This window comes from Gossypium raimondii, chromosome 12 (genome assembly GCF_025698545.1).
Source record: "Gossypium raimondii isolate GPD5lz chromosome 12, ASM2569854v1, whole genome shotgun sequence".
In the NCBI taxonomy this organism is placed as follows: Eukaryota; Viridiplantae; Streptophyta; class Magnoliopsida; order Malvales; family Malvaceae; genus Gossypium; species Gossypium raimondii.
In genome coordinates, this window is record NC_068576.1 from 426,685 (window position 1) to 440,420 (window position 13,736).

The window sequence follows — 13,736 nt, forward strand, 5'->3', positions numbered from 1 at the left end:
AACTATTTTAATGTCGATGTTATTACAACTATTCTAGTACTAATGTACTAAATAAACTTTTTTCAAGTTTGTTTTTCATGCTATACACTAACCAACCAGTCAAATGGTACGAAAAGCACACCCATATTAATGGGGATGACCCATAAAAACAACTTTTTTAAATTGCTTATAATGATGAAACATATTAAACTTAAAACACAAAGAAATCATAAGTTTGGACCTTAAAGGCAATATTACTATAAAAAATATTGTTAAAAAGGACAACCCGACAATAAAAGAAACATGAAAATAACCAAAAAACTAAAAATACTTAACGGCTCATTTGTTTTCTATTTCACAAGGATTGTTACCGACTTGATATGCTTAAAATGACCATGGGATAACATATGGCTCTTATTTCTTTCAGTTGCCAAATTATCATTTAGCTTAAATGAAAAACAGTACAAAGGAAAATATAGATCAGCAACACTAAACTAGATTCCTCATTTAGCTAGTTGCTAATAATGGCCGCAAAGGATATAACATGTTAAATATTATATTACAAAGCCTTAGATGGAGGAACACTACGCCGTGTCCACATGGTTAGGGCTCCATTCATGGTCATATCTTGAATGCATCTGCAACAAAGCGATCACATAGTCCATTATATATTTATGTTGTGCCAACTGACCGTTCAAATATGATGCATTTCAGAAAATCATCAGTTCAAATACGTTTATATATGTATCAAATTTGCCCTGGATTTCCTAGGTTCAAAGCCCATTTATTGCATAAAGACAACACAGGCATGCAAGAGAAAAAAATTACTGGTTACCTTTTCCATCAGTAGTAAGGCGGGGAATCTTTGCAACATTTTCAATGGAGCTGCACTCAAGAGGCATGCGGTGCACTTCTGCTTGGGGAGAATAATATGGTTCACTTTGTTTCAACTGCTCATTTGAAAACTGATCTCCCACTTGATTTAAGTAGATGTCTAAGGTCGGAGATGAAGACATTGCCAACTTTCTCTTGTTCTTAAACCTTCATCTAACAGGGGTATGAGAAACAAACAGCAAAGCAAACTAGATTGTACAAGTATTTGATTCTAATGTACGACGTATTTGCCATGAAAGATACCTGTCTTTCTTCTTCTCAAGATATCTTTGCACCAATGCTTTTCTGCTAGTAGGTCCTTCTGGAAGCAAGTTACAAAAATGAATACTTAAAGCCAATATGGGTGAAAATGAAGTTATCATCATAGCATAAAGGATACCAAAACATCTTTTATATTGAGTGAAAACCATCATAACAACATAGCCTTTTATTCCTGCCATGAAAGTACATCAGTTTTGTCACACTGATGTTTATACACAAAACAATACAAAACCAGCTTCCAAAAAATAAAATACCCCTCATTGTCCTACTTCACTTTTGGAATTAAAAAAGGTCCAGACATGGGCAGCAAAAAATTGAGGGCACAAGATAAAAGCTGAATCTGTAACAAACCTACACTCCAGGTTGGAAAGGACCTTAACCAGCTAAGCCAACAGATAAAAGTTTACTACATTAGTTAGCAGGTCAGGCACGCATCTCTTTAGATTTATCAAGGTTCCACCACAGTGGTTATGTCATGGTCCAGAATCAATTAGTTCATCCTGGTGGCACACCATCTAAAAAACACCATATCCTATTTCACATCAAATTAAACGAGAAACAAGAAATAATCATAGGCCATGACCCAAAAACTGTATGTCAAATACCAGAAATCTCTAGTCAAGCAGACAAGCAACTGAAATATAGCTTTCTAATAAATTGTAAAATTTGTATTCTATCATGCCTATTCCAGGAAAAAGTTTTATTTGAACACCAGTTCTTGCCTATGATCAAAGTCTGTTGAAGCTTATTTATTTGACCAGATGAGTAACAAGGAAAAGAAGTTCGGAAGTTGCTCTAGGTTACAACCAACAGAAATGATTTGACACAGGAAGGAAACAAGGGATAGAGGGAGGAAAGGAGTTTGGGGCACCTGGAGGCTGGTTCTATTGTATTAACATCATTATGAAGATGATAAGGGAAGGCAAAAGAGTCCTAATGTGCATGAAAACTACAAACAAGATCAAGTTTCAATCACAATTCATTAATCAAGGATTAGCAACACAGCTGCATCTCTGTTGTTCAATTACTTAAGTTCATTATTCAAAAGAGAAGCCTTAATGGGGGAAAAAAATTACAGGTTCTATAGCAAAAAGTTTAAACCTAACCCAACACCAAAACAAAATACAGCTAATGAGTATTCATGGCAAAACCATCATCCATAGCCATTAATCAGAGGAGAGGTGCTAAACATGTAAAGAAGGAAATTATGAAATTTTGCGAGACAATTAGAAGGAAGTATTTACCAAGGCTGTCTTCAAGAGATGCATTGCTCTCTTCTCGAGGAAATTGACAGTTTTCTGCCAGATTTACAGCAAAAAAGAAAGAAAGAAAGAGGCACGTCAATAATCAATAGAGGATTATCTTCGAAAATAACATGGTTCATTATAAACTGAAACAGATACATCCAAGAAAAAAGATGTATGCTTATTTTTATTACTCCTTTTTACCACTCTAAGTCACACAAACTCCACAAGGACTTAGAAGGGAAATGAAGCCGAAGTTAAAAAGGCACCTAAACCAACCCAAAATCCTACCTGTTTGCTGAGGTGGCAATATAACCATTTGTGAACATGGGATTGTTTTGACACTTGCAGCCTGTGAATGGCATGGAATGGACCATGGTGTGGACCTTTGATCAGCTAGAATTTCGTGAGGAAATGAGACTGGGCTTGCAGCAAGCTGCATGATTGCTTCAGCCTGCAAAACCATTGTAAGTCAATATGACAACACTTATTTATAGTGAGATAACCCATATAACATCTGAACTATTAAGAAAAGAATATAGATAACCTTACAACCAGGCATATCATCATAGACATTCACTTTCCCACAGTAAAAGATTGTCATCTGTCCTGCTGGCTCTTTTGCTGCACCTGCAATTCTGGGCAGTTGGAAAATTTTCACTCTTAGAACCTCAATCGGCAACATCAACTAAGGCAAACCGGTAATATGACATATTCCTTAAAAGAAATGCTCAAGATAAGTCTACATCAAGCCCAAAATTTTCACTCAAAATCAAGTTACTCTAAATCTTGCAGGAGTTGGTCATGATTTGCTGAACTATGACCATAAGCATTTTTTTAAGATGAAAAATAATATGCACCAAACCAATAAGATGCAATATTTTAATTAGACAACCTAACATGAAATTAGGCAAGTTATCAAAGTAAAGAAGTAATGGAGTTTATCCAGTAAGGCAATAGGTGCAATCTCCTCAAAATCTTTCACTACAGAAGCTGACAGAAAACATTCATAGCCACAACCTTATGTGTGATACTGTAGTCTAAACTCATACAATCAACCAGTATCTTGATACTTGGGAAGGGGTAAATGACTTTTTAAAGTTTTATGAGGACAAAACATATGATCATAAAACCAGCAATACCAGCATATCTTTTAACTGCACATCTAGTAGGTAAAGCTTCGATCAAGTAATAGTTTTACATGCCAAAATCATGAAATTAAAGAGGAAGAGGAAAAGCATACGTGTTAGCTGCCCCTACATATATACAAGAACCTGTACCCAGTAGCCATGCAAGTTATACACCAAGGACTAAAGCAGGGCAGAAATGAAACTACAGCTACAAGATTTCAACTACCTGAATATTCCTGACAGAAGTATTTAGTTCCTCTAGAGTTGGTATTTATCAAAGAAAAACATCAACAACAAGTCAATAACCACACATTTAACAAGGAAAATAGTTAGACTCCTATCTGAGTGTTGTATTATACCATAACATGCATTGAAATGCAAGCTGTAGCTTTCTTTCTTCCATTAAATTTCAGTTAATCAAATCGTTAAGTAAACATCCTTTACAAAAGCCATTTTGTCTCCTGTTAGTTCAAAACTCCGATCAACTACTTTCTCCATGATGAGTTCTTGATCCGTTTATGTGAGCTAGTTTGGTTTTCTCATCAAGAAATAGGGATCCATAAATTTAGGAGCTGTCCAATTCAAGAAAGCCTGAGACAGAAATGAGGCGTTAATCAAAGCCGAGAAACTTTAATCTCAACCAACCACTCTTATTCGCATGGGAGATGCTAGTCAAGCACTCTAACCAGCACAAACCTCTGCTTGGAACTACTCCAAATTTCTTGCATAGCCAACTTCAATGTCATTCCGTTTTGATGCCAAGACCAATAGATTACTCTGACAAAACTAAATAAATCAACAGTTGTGCGCCACGTCATTTATCTACATGTTGACCCTCCCACTCATCCCAAGCCACTAAATTAAATGGTTAAGAGTTTTAGAGCATAAATAGGTAAATCTAAAGGATCAAGTCTAAAATAATGGAAAGGAACAACTTTTGATCAGCATGCCGTCATTGTTGACTTGAGGATTTTGTAGTAATTGCAAGCACAAACTCGACGTCGAAAATTACGGATACAACAGAGATACTCGGCCACATGTGCGAAATTCACATTCCTTTCACATTGAAACGCTTAACAGTTGACTCTATGTTGGATAAAATTTCCTAAAGAAAAGGATAATTAAATGACCTCACCCTCATTGAACTAGGGTTATCTAGAAAGGAAAAAATAGGGTGCAAAAAAATAGTGTAAAAAGAACACCTTGGAGAAACAGAATCATTTCCGGAGATGACCGTTCGGCCAGAATTGTCGCCGGAAAAATCGGATTTCGAGGGATTTGAATGGGGGCAAGGAACGGATTCGGAAACTGGAACCAATATCCCGTTATTCGGTGTCATTTCCCTCGGTAGAACGTTTGAATCAGAAACGACCTGCGAAAATTTTTAATTAATTTGACTAGTTTGACCAAAAATAAAGAGAGAAGTTTGTAAAATATTCTACTAAACTAAATACAACTTTTTCATGCCTTGGAAACTGAAATAAAATAACATAAACAAGATTAATTTATCCAAAAAAGAAATACACGCACGCGAGGCGGATATTCCGGGCAGGGAGGGTAAAGTTTCTTCCGAGCTTCAACGGCGTCGGAATCAGACGTCGTTTCTAGAAGAGTTTTCAACGAGATCACCTGCTGAATCGCCTGCGATTTGTTCCAAGACGGTCTCCGCATCCCTAAAAGCAAAGAAGAAATTGTGAAAAGAAATAGAAGTTCAAAAATTCGAATCAGAACATGCACACACTTTCACATTCAAAACACAAAACATACATAAATTAGAAGAGAAAAAAATAGATGCACAGAGAGAGACCTTTTTCTTTGAGGTAACGGCGGCAATCTTCGCGAGTGACCTGAGAAATGTCATCCTCAGTAAGCTGGTTCAGAGGCTTGTCTAGAGGTGACCGGGAGACCGTTTCTCCCGGAGACATGGCGTCAAATTTCCGGTTAACAGGAACCAGCTGCCTTTGGAGCACTACTTTCTCAAGTTCCTTGTCTTAGACGCTGCGAGATCGATCGGACGAGAGAAAGGGGGTAAGGTAAGGGATTTTTTTTTACACTCTCTCCACTGATTTCAGTGATTACTAATTTCGTAAATTGGAAGGTGCTCCAGGGTCTTTCGGACTTTTCGTTATGAAAAAGAGTAAGAGAAAGTGAGAAGGAAGTAGAACGCGTGAATTTGAGACAAGCTTAGGTCTCCACCATGGTGTCATCTCAGCCTTCCTTTTAAACCTTTTTTTTTATAATTTTTTCTTCGCTTTATATTTTTATTTAGGTCTAATTTTCCCCCTAATCCCTGTACTCTTAAATTTTTAAAATTTAGTCTTCCTGCTTTTAATTTGAAATTTTGAATCTCTATTTGTTTAATTTTTCTTTCAAAAGAAAAAAAACCAAGAGCTGCTTAATTTTTAATATATACATTTATTTAAAAATAAATAATTTTAACATAACATAATAAGCTAATAAAATATAGTCTATTACAAAAATAATATATGAATTAAAATAAGTAATCACGTAAATATTCAATAATAAAATATATTATTTTAAAAATATTTTGATACTAATTTTTAAAACATTCATTTTAAAATAGAAATAATTTTAATTATATATTCTATATTTATATTTCCATGTTATGTAATACCTTTAAAAGTAATTCCTTTATCATATTTAATCTCACCGTCACGTTTGGATCAAAATATATATCTTATCATTAATTTTAATCTCACCGTCATTGTTGTTTTCAACATCACTGAAAACATTCTCATTCAATTCATAACTTATTTCTTTTAATTATACTTTAATTTATCAATCCCACAAGCAAATTGACTGAATGAAGGGAATCAAAAGTTGAGACTAAATTTTAAAAGTTGAAAGAGTACAGGGATGTGAGGCAGAGTTAAACCTCTTTTTGGCAGAAGAATTAGACCTTTTTATTTATTTTGTTATAAGCCCACCCCGGGTCACGCCACGTAATGACTCAGTTTTCTTCAAATTACCATATTAGCCCACTTCAGTTGTAATTAGAAAATAAATGAAAGGAATGAAGTGGAGGCACTTGTTCCAAAAATTTGATTAATTAAAAGTATTAAACGACGTGGAAGGTGAGGATACTAGGGGACGGGAAATGAAGGGACGGAGGAGTTGAATCACGTGATGGAGGCAGCATAAATCGTGGTACGGATGATTCAGCGTTAAGGACCCAGAAGCATTGATAGGTGCGGGGATGATCAGCCCTGTACCACCACTTGTCAAACAACCCACGTGTCTTCCACTCCCTGTTAAACCTAACGAGTGGACCACATCTTTAATCCCCCCGCAAGTAGCACTAGCTGCCCTGCTACAGTCCTACCCAACCACGGCCGCTGGCCCACTTATCCCCCCCATCACACCACCACGTTTCATCTTTCTCTCCCTCTCTCCCCTCCCCTAATTCCACACCCCGCTTTTCCCCACACCTCCCTACACACCCACTCCTTAATGCCCCCTTTCCTTTTTCTTTATTTGGCTTAATTTTCATCCAATGCCCTTAAATTATCTTTCAATTTTTCAATTTATCTTTAATCTTTAAACCATTCAAATTAAGTCCTAAATGTCTTCGTATTTTATCAATTTAGGTGTTTGCTCAAATTTAACATTAAGAATATCTAAAACATACGAATTGAAGTGTAAACGCCTAAGTGCCTACTGCATAAATAGTTTAGATGTGATGTGTTAAAAATAGATGGTGTTGTTAAAATTTAAGTGGCCTATTGATTTTTAAACATATCATATTTACATATATTCTACATTATATTTGAACAATAATTTAGCGTCTAAGTTAATGGCTAGGTTGATTGAAAAACATAATAGATATGTAATTGCTACTTTAAAAATTCAATTACAATGTTTTGTATAGTTTGAGAATGTAGAATGGGATTAACCTGTTATCAGATTAGGGTTGCAGACGTTACTAACCAGTCACAATGTTTAATTATATCGTAAGTAAAACTGCAAGCTAACTATTTACATCACATCATATTGGGAGCAATACATGCTAATTTAATATTTCCATAATTGTGTCTTATACAATCGATTAATGAATCATGCCATGCGATGCTAAACTTGGTCTTCCACTATCTACACTCTTATCACTATTTATTCCCTCTTGAAAGCTAAAAGTTGGATACATAACAAGACAATTCCAATTGTTAGCATCAGAGTATTGGTTTATACTCTACCTATCTACTTTTGATGATATTAGTAGAATGACTTATTTCACCTAATTTAAGTTTGCTATTTCATTCCAAAATTGAGTAACAATACTCTTACAGTCCTTAATAAAAGTTTATGGGACCCTAAAAATAGTCTAAAATCAAATAGGGGCTAATTTTAAATAATTTAGAAGTATAGGGAAAATTTCAAAAATACCTAAAAATAGAGGCCGCACAGTTGTGTGGCACGCCTCAGACCGTGTGACTTTCGAAGTTAGGACACACGACCGTGTCCCAGCCCATGTCTCTGCCCGTGTAACTCATTAACTTGAGACACATGACTATGTCTCAGCCCGTGTTTCTGCCCATATAACTCACTAACTTGTATCACACGGCCGTATGTCAGCCCGTGTAGGATCTGCATCTATACTGTTTTACAACATGATCAGGGGACCGTGTGGTCAGCTTAAAATAAAAATAATTCCATTTAATTTTTTTGAAATTTTAAATTAATAAAAATAAAATTATATTTTATTACCCTTAAAATGATAAAAAAATTTGATTTAATATTTTAAAAATTATAAAAATATAGATTATTAAAATAGTAAAATTATATTTTTACTATCATTAAAGCTACAATTTAATTTTGTCCCCTAAAAATCTTCTGACTTTGGGCCTACGTGGAGTATAATAATGTTGGTTGTTATTGCTATTATTAATTAGTGGAATCCATACCAATTATTTTTGTATTTTACATTAAAAAAATCCCATTTTCACCATTTTGATCCAACCTAATAATAATAGGCTGTAATTTCTCATTTGTAAACTTGATCTTGTCCCCTCAAAGTTAGAGTCAATAATAACAACTTAATAATTGGGGGGGGGGGGGGCATGACCAACAATATCCCCTCTTTTCACTAGAAGACAAAACACAACATCTAGACTGTTTTGTCAGTTGACGCACCTGCAGTGTTTCATTTCAATATCTACAGTGTACAGTTTCCCTTTCCACCACCAAGATCGTGATTTTAATCTATAGTAGAGTTGGAGTAACCACATTAGATGTCAATTTATATATTTTTATTTAATATTTTTAATATTTAAAATGAATAAGTAATTAAGGGTGGGTTTGGATGGGCGATTGAGTGCGGTGCGTTTAGCTTACTTTTTGTCTCACGCTACTGATTTATTCTGATTCTAATCTCACCGCCATCTTTGTTTTATACTAACCGCGGGTAAACGTACCGCCCATCCAAACTCACCCTAAGTTGATAAACTTAAAATATTTTGTCAACTATATGATGGCTTTATACATTTTCTATATAATATTTTTCTATAACAACTAATTAGATTAATAATCCCAACGAAATTAGATTTTATGTTTATGATACTACAATTAAAAATAATTGTAACAAATATATATTACTCGTCAAATCTTATATTATGTTTCACAATAGCATTACGAGAATATAAAATAGTTGTGAAATATATGATCACCTTATGTGATTTATTTGATTGGAGTGCAAGATTCAAGTGTCTTATTAGAGAGATGTAAGATTACCTTAAAGCAATTTTTAGTGTATTATCCTTGTTATAGAATTTTATCTTTTATATGTTCACTTCCTTTAAATATTTTTGTATTAAACTTTTCACAAAATTATAGTAACTTAAAAAAATATTTTTTATTACGCATCTATTGTTGGACATGCATTTGGTTCATGGGAATGCTCCCCCAACTTTTGCTACCCAACTTCTACATCTTGTATGTGTGATAGTGGGACATGTTTTGGTGGTTTTTTGGTGCGGAACCACCAATATAAATACCCCAAGCATAAGGTTCCTAAGTAAAATAAATAAAGAAATTCTGAGAACAATTCCATCTAGTGAGGTTTTTTGAGTGCTAAGAAGACTTTGACGATTTCCGTGTATTCGTATAGCTAAATTCAACGTTCTCATCGGTTGCTTGACACGCTTGACAGTGGTGTAACAACATCTGAATTTTGACATTTGGTTCAAATAATGGTCGGAGATATTTATGTTCGATCTTTTTCACCACATTTTAACGTTTAAACCATAATTTATGATTACATTTAGTATCAGAGCCAGGTTATCTGCCCTTTCTGGTTTTAAAAGTTTGTAAATTTTCTCAAAATAACAATGCCATATTTCTTTGAATAATTTTTTTGAGAATTTTTATTACAAAATTTTGTGCAAAATAGTTAGATTTTATTAAAGTGAAATTTCTAAAATTAATTATGTTATAAATAATTTAGTAAAAAAATTTAGAAATTTGTTGTTTGAATTTTTTTTATGTGACTGAAGTAAATGTTTGCATGTGAATTATCTGGTTATTAGCTACATACATTTTTTAGATGCATAAATTTTTTTAGACTTATTGCGTAAGGTATTTAGCAATAAAACTCTAGAATATGTGTTTAGGGATCCAAATAATTTTATTTAATTAGAGAATTAGCCGCAACAACTGTGATAGCCCGAAATAGGGCCTAATCGGAATAGTGGTTTCGTAACCACAAATCCGAAGTGAAATAGTTTAATTTTATAAATTTTTATTAGTTACTGATTGATTGAAATATTGTGTGAAAATATGGATAGAAAATTTTAATGCTTTAGTGCTTAATTGAATTTTTAGGACTAAATTGAGAAAAATGCAAAGTGTGTCTAATTAGTGATTAAATGACTTAATTGAATTATTGCATGAAATTGGAAGTGTTTATGTGGCAATTAGACCATGAATTAGTGTTATGGACACAAAAGGGTATTTCTAGAAAAATATCTAAGTAATGGGTCAAGGGCATTTTGTCCAAATTGAATAAAGACAAAATAAAGATGAAAACAAGTGTTCATCTTCTTAAAATCAGACGTTTGCTGCCAAAAAAATTCATGTCACCATAGCTAGGGTTCTTGAACTTCCTAAGCTCAATTGTAAGTGATTTCTTGCCCCATTTTTGATTATTTTCGTATTTTTATGCTTATTGAAGCTTGAATTTCATGTTTCTACCATTTAATTTAAATGAAATTAAAGTTTAAAATTGACCCATTCATGATATAATTGTAAATTGATTAGTGATGTTAGATAATGAATGTTTGAAGTGTTAATTACAAGTTTTACTAGATGAATTTTGATGAAAATGTTGAAAAAGGGCTAAATTGTGAAAGATGGTAAAGTGTGCATAAAGTTGTGATTTTGTGAAATTGAGGGCTGTTATGAGCGTGAAATATGATTTAGTGAAGTTTGAAATTTAAAATTTAGTGAATTTTATTTTTACGAGCTTAGGGACAAAAGTGGAATTTTGAAAAGTTTCGGGAAAATGTAAATTTGCCAAAATGTTGTGTATGAATTGTATTTGAATGAAATGTTGATAAAATGTATTAAATTGTGTTAATATAGATCAAGAAAGAAGAAATAGTGGAAGTGATCGGAAAAGAGAAAGTTATCGACTAAATTACAAAAAATAGTCGTTTTGCATCCGAGGTAAGTTATGTGTAAATAATAGTTATATTTTATAAATTGTGAATCAATATTGAATGTGAAAGGAAAATTATTCATGAATTATTCAAGTGAAAAGTGTTTAAAATAAAGTGTTAAGTGTAAATTCCGGTTGAACTTAGGAATAGAAGTGGATACAAGTGACATGTCACTAGAGACCGATGTTCTGATGTTACAATGAGTCCGGGTCTTGGGTGATCTAGCATGTGTTGCGGACACTGACGACTTGTGTGAGCGAGCCCGTGGACATTCCAGTGTTATTGATCGGTGGTAGCTTGGCTACATTTCGATGGTAACCGGCTACATATCGATGGTAACCGGCTACATATCGATTATGGCACTTATGTGCTAAATCTCTACGTATCCGTGTATATTCCAACTGCTCAACGGGATTAATAATGAATTAAAGTGAATATGAAATGTTAAGTGTGAAAATGTATATGCAAGTGAATTGGTAAGATTGTGCATGTGTAAGTGATTGAAATTGCTAAGAAATGTTTTGATTAGTTATATGTTAAAAGTGTTAATTATTAAATGAGTAATTATTGTTTACATGTAACTTACTAAGCTATTTATAGCTTACACATCTCTTTCTTTCCTTTGTTTTATAGTGATTTGAACTTGATCGAATAGTGGACCGTCGACTCGTATCACACTATCATAGCCATCTCGGTATTATGTGCTTTTCAAAATGTTTGAACTATGGCATGTATAGAGTCTTAATCATTTTGAGCATGTTCAAATGATATGGCTAAGATTAGCTATTGAAATGGTTAGTAAAGATTATGTTTTGGTATTATGTATGTGTAAATGGTAACTAATTCAAAGAAGCAGTTTCTTTGACAGCAGCAGTGACGTGAATGTAAAAATTCACCATAAATAGTAGAAATGGAATTAGAGAGTGAATTATATATGGAATTAAAGCTTATCAAGTCTATTTTTATATGAAAGAAACGATGTAGGAAAAGGAATTCTGTATTTTGAGATATTTGAATTTTAGTGAGACAGGGTCAGAATGGTTTTTGAAGTCCCCTGTTCTGACTTTCGAAAATCATTATAAATTGTACAGAAAGAATTATGGGTCATAATTTATATGTGTAGATTTCTTAGTGAGTCTATTTTCAAAAGAAACAAACGATAACCTTATATGTATTCTGTACAAAGAGATAATTGATTTTTAGTGCCGAGAGGTCAGATCTGTCGAGCTGTGAAACAGGGGATACTTTAATGAATAAACTATACTAATTGGCCAAGTCAAAAATTCTGAAAATTTTATGGTAAGTAGTAATATGAGTCTAGTTTCAGGGAAAATTTACGGAATTAAATTTTGAGTTCTGTAACTCGAGTTATAATTAAATTAGTGAAAGTCACGCAGGTAGACAGTTTTGTTGTGAACAGTGAATTTAATTTTAAAGGCAAATTTTTATGCTCCGAATCGGTAAGTTAAATTGGATAACATCTCGTACTCGATTCCAGCGACGGTCTCGGGTAAGGGGTGTTACAACAACTATAATTAAATGAAATTATTTATTGTAGTAAGGATCTCATAAGGTTTATAGACATTAGATATTGCATAATAACTTAGCAACAATCTTGAATAAGGTTGAAGGATTAATATCTAGCTAAGTTATTTTCATACTTTTATTTAGTTAAAAACTAGCCACGACATCTTTAGTTAAATAAAATTATTAAAGTTAAAAATCACATGTAGAAAGTATAGATATTAAATCACATTCCATATTTATTAAGATAAGATTATTAAATAATTTTTCATAGTTACTTACAGGAATTATGAAAATGAATTTAATAATTTTATCAAATGAATAGTAAATAATTCTATCATAAAATGTATCTAATTGAATTAAAAATTTAGCCCACATGCAATTTTTATGTCACTAGATTCATTATTTACATAATTTGCATTGGTAAATTATGATTTATGTTTGTCTCGAATTTTTGTTAAGCATGTATGTTCATTTATTTTGCAGTTTTACAACATGTGAATATGTCTGATAATAGAGTAAATATCTCTAAATTAACTAGTGAGAACGTTAAGTTCTGGAAGGAGGGTATTATTTTCCAATTGGGGTGCTTGGATATTAACTATGCCATAAGAAAATCTGAGCCACATATTATTGAAACCAGCAATTAGGTTGATATTGTTTTTACTGAAAAATGGGAGCGATCTAATCACTTAAGTATCATGTTCATAAAAAATAATATTCCTGCTGATGTTCGTGGTTCAATTGATTATTATGAGAATGTCCAAAAATTATTAACGGCTATTGAAAAACAGTTCAAAACTTATCAAAAGTCATTAGTCAACACCTTAATCATGAAGTTCACATCAATGAAGCTCACTATCGTGAAAGGTGTACGTGATCACATCAACGAGATGAGAGATTTAGCAGCTCAATTAAGAGCACTTGAGGTTGAAATGTCTGAATCTTTCGTTGTGCACTTCATATTTAACACTCTTCCACCTCAGTATGGGCCATTTAAGGTCTCCAATAACACACCTAAGGATAAGTGATCT

The 13,736-nt window shown here is 33.1% G+C and overlaps 1 protein-coding gene across 1 annotated transcript; it reads right to left on the minus strand.

Moving 5' to 3' along the window:
- Positions 1–360: 360 nt before the first annotated feature.
- LOC105762592 (protein TIFY 4B) lies at positions 361–5,703 on the minus strand. Its single transcript, XM_012580362.2, has 9 exons — positions 5,316–5,703; positions 5,039–5,181; positions 4,711–4,880; positions 2,926–3,016; positions 2,670–2,832; positions 2,379–2,432; positions 1,117–1,174; positions 815–1,020; positions 361–617 (listed from the first exon to the last, which is right to left on the minus strand). The coding sequence occupies exons 1-9, from the start codon at positions 5,431–5,433 to the stop codon at positions 601–603; spliced, it is 1,020 nt and encodes a 339-aa protein (XP_012435816.1). The 5' UTR covers positions 5,434–5,703; the 3' UTR covers positions 361–600.
- Between the last annotated feature and the right edge of the window lie 8,033 nt (positions 5,704–13,736).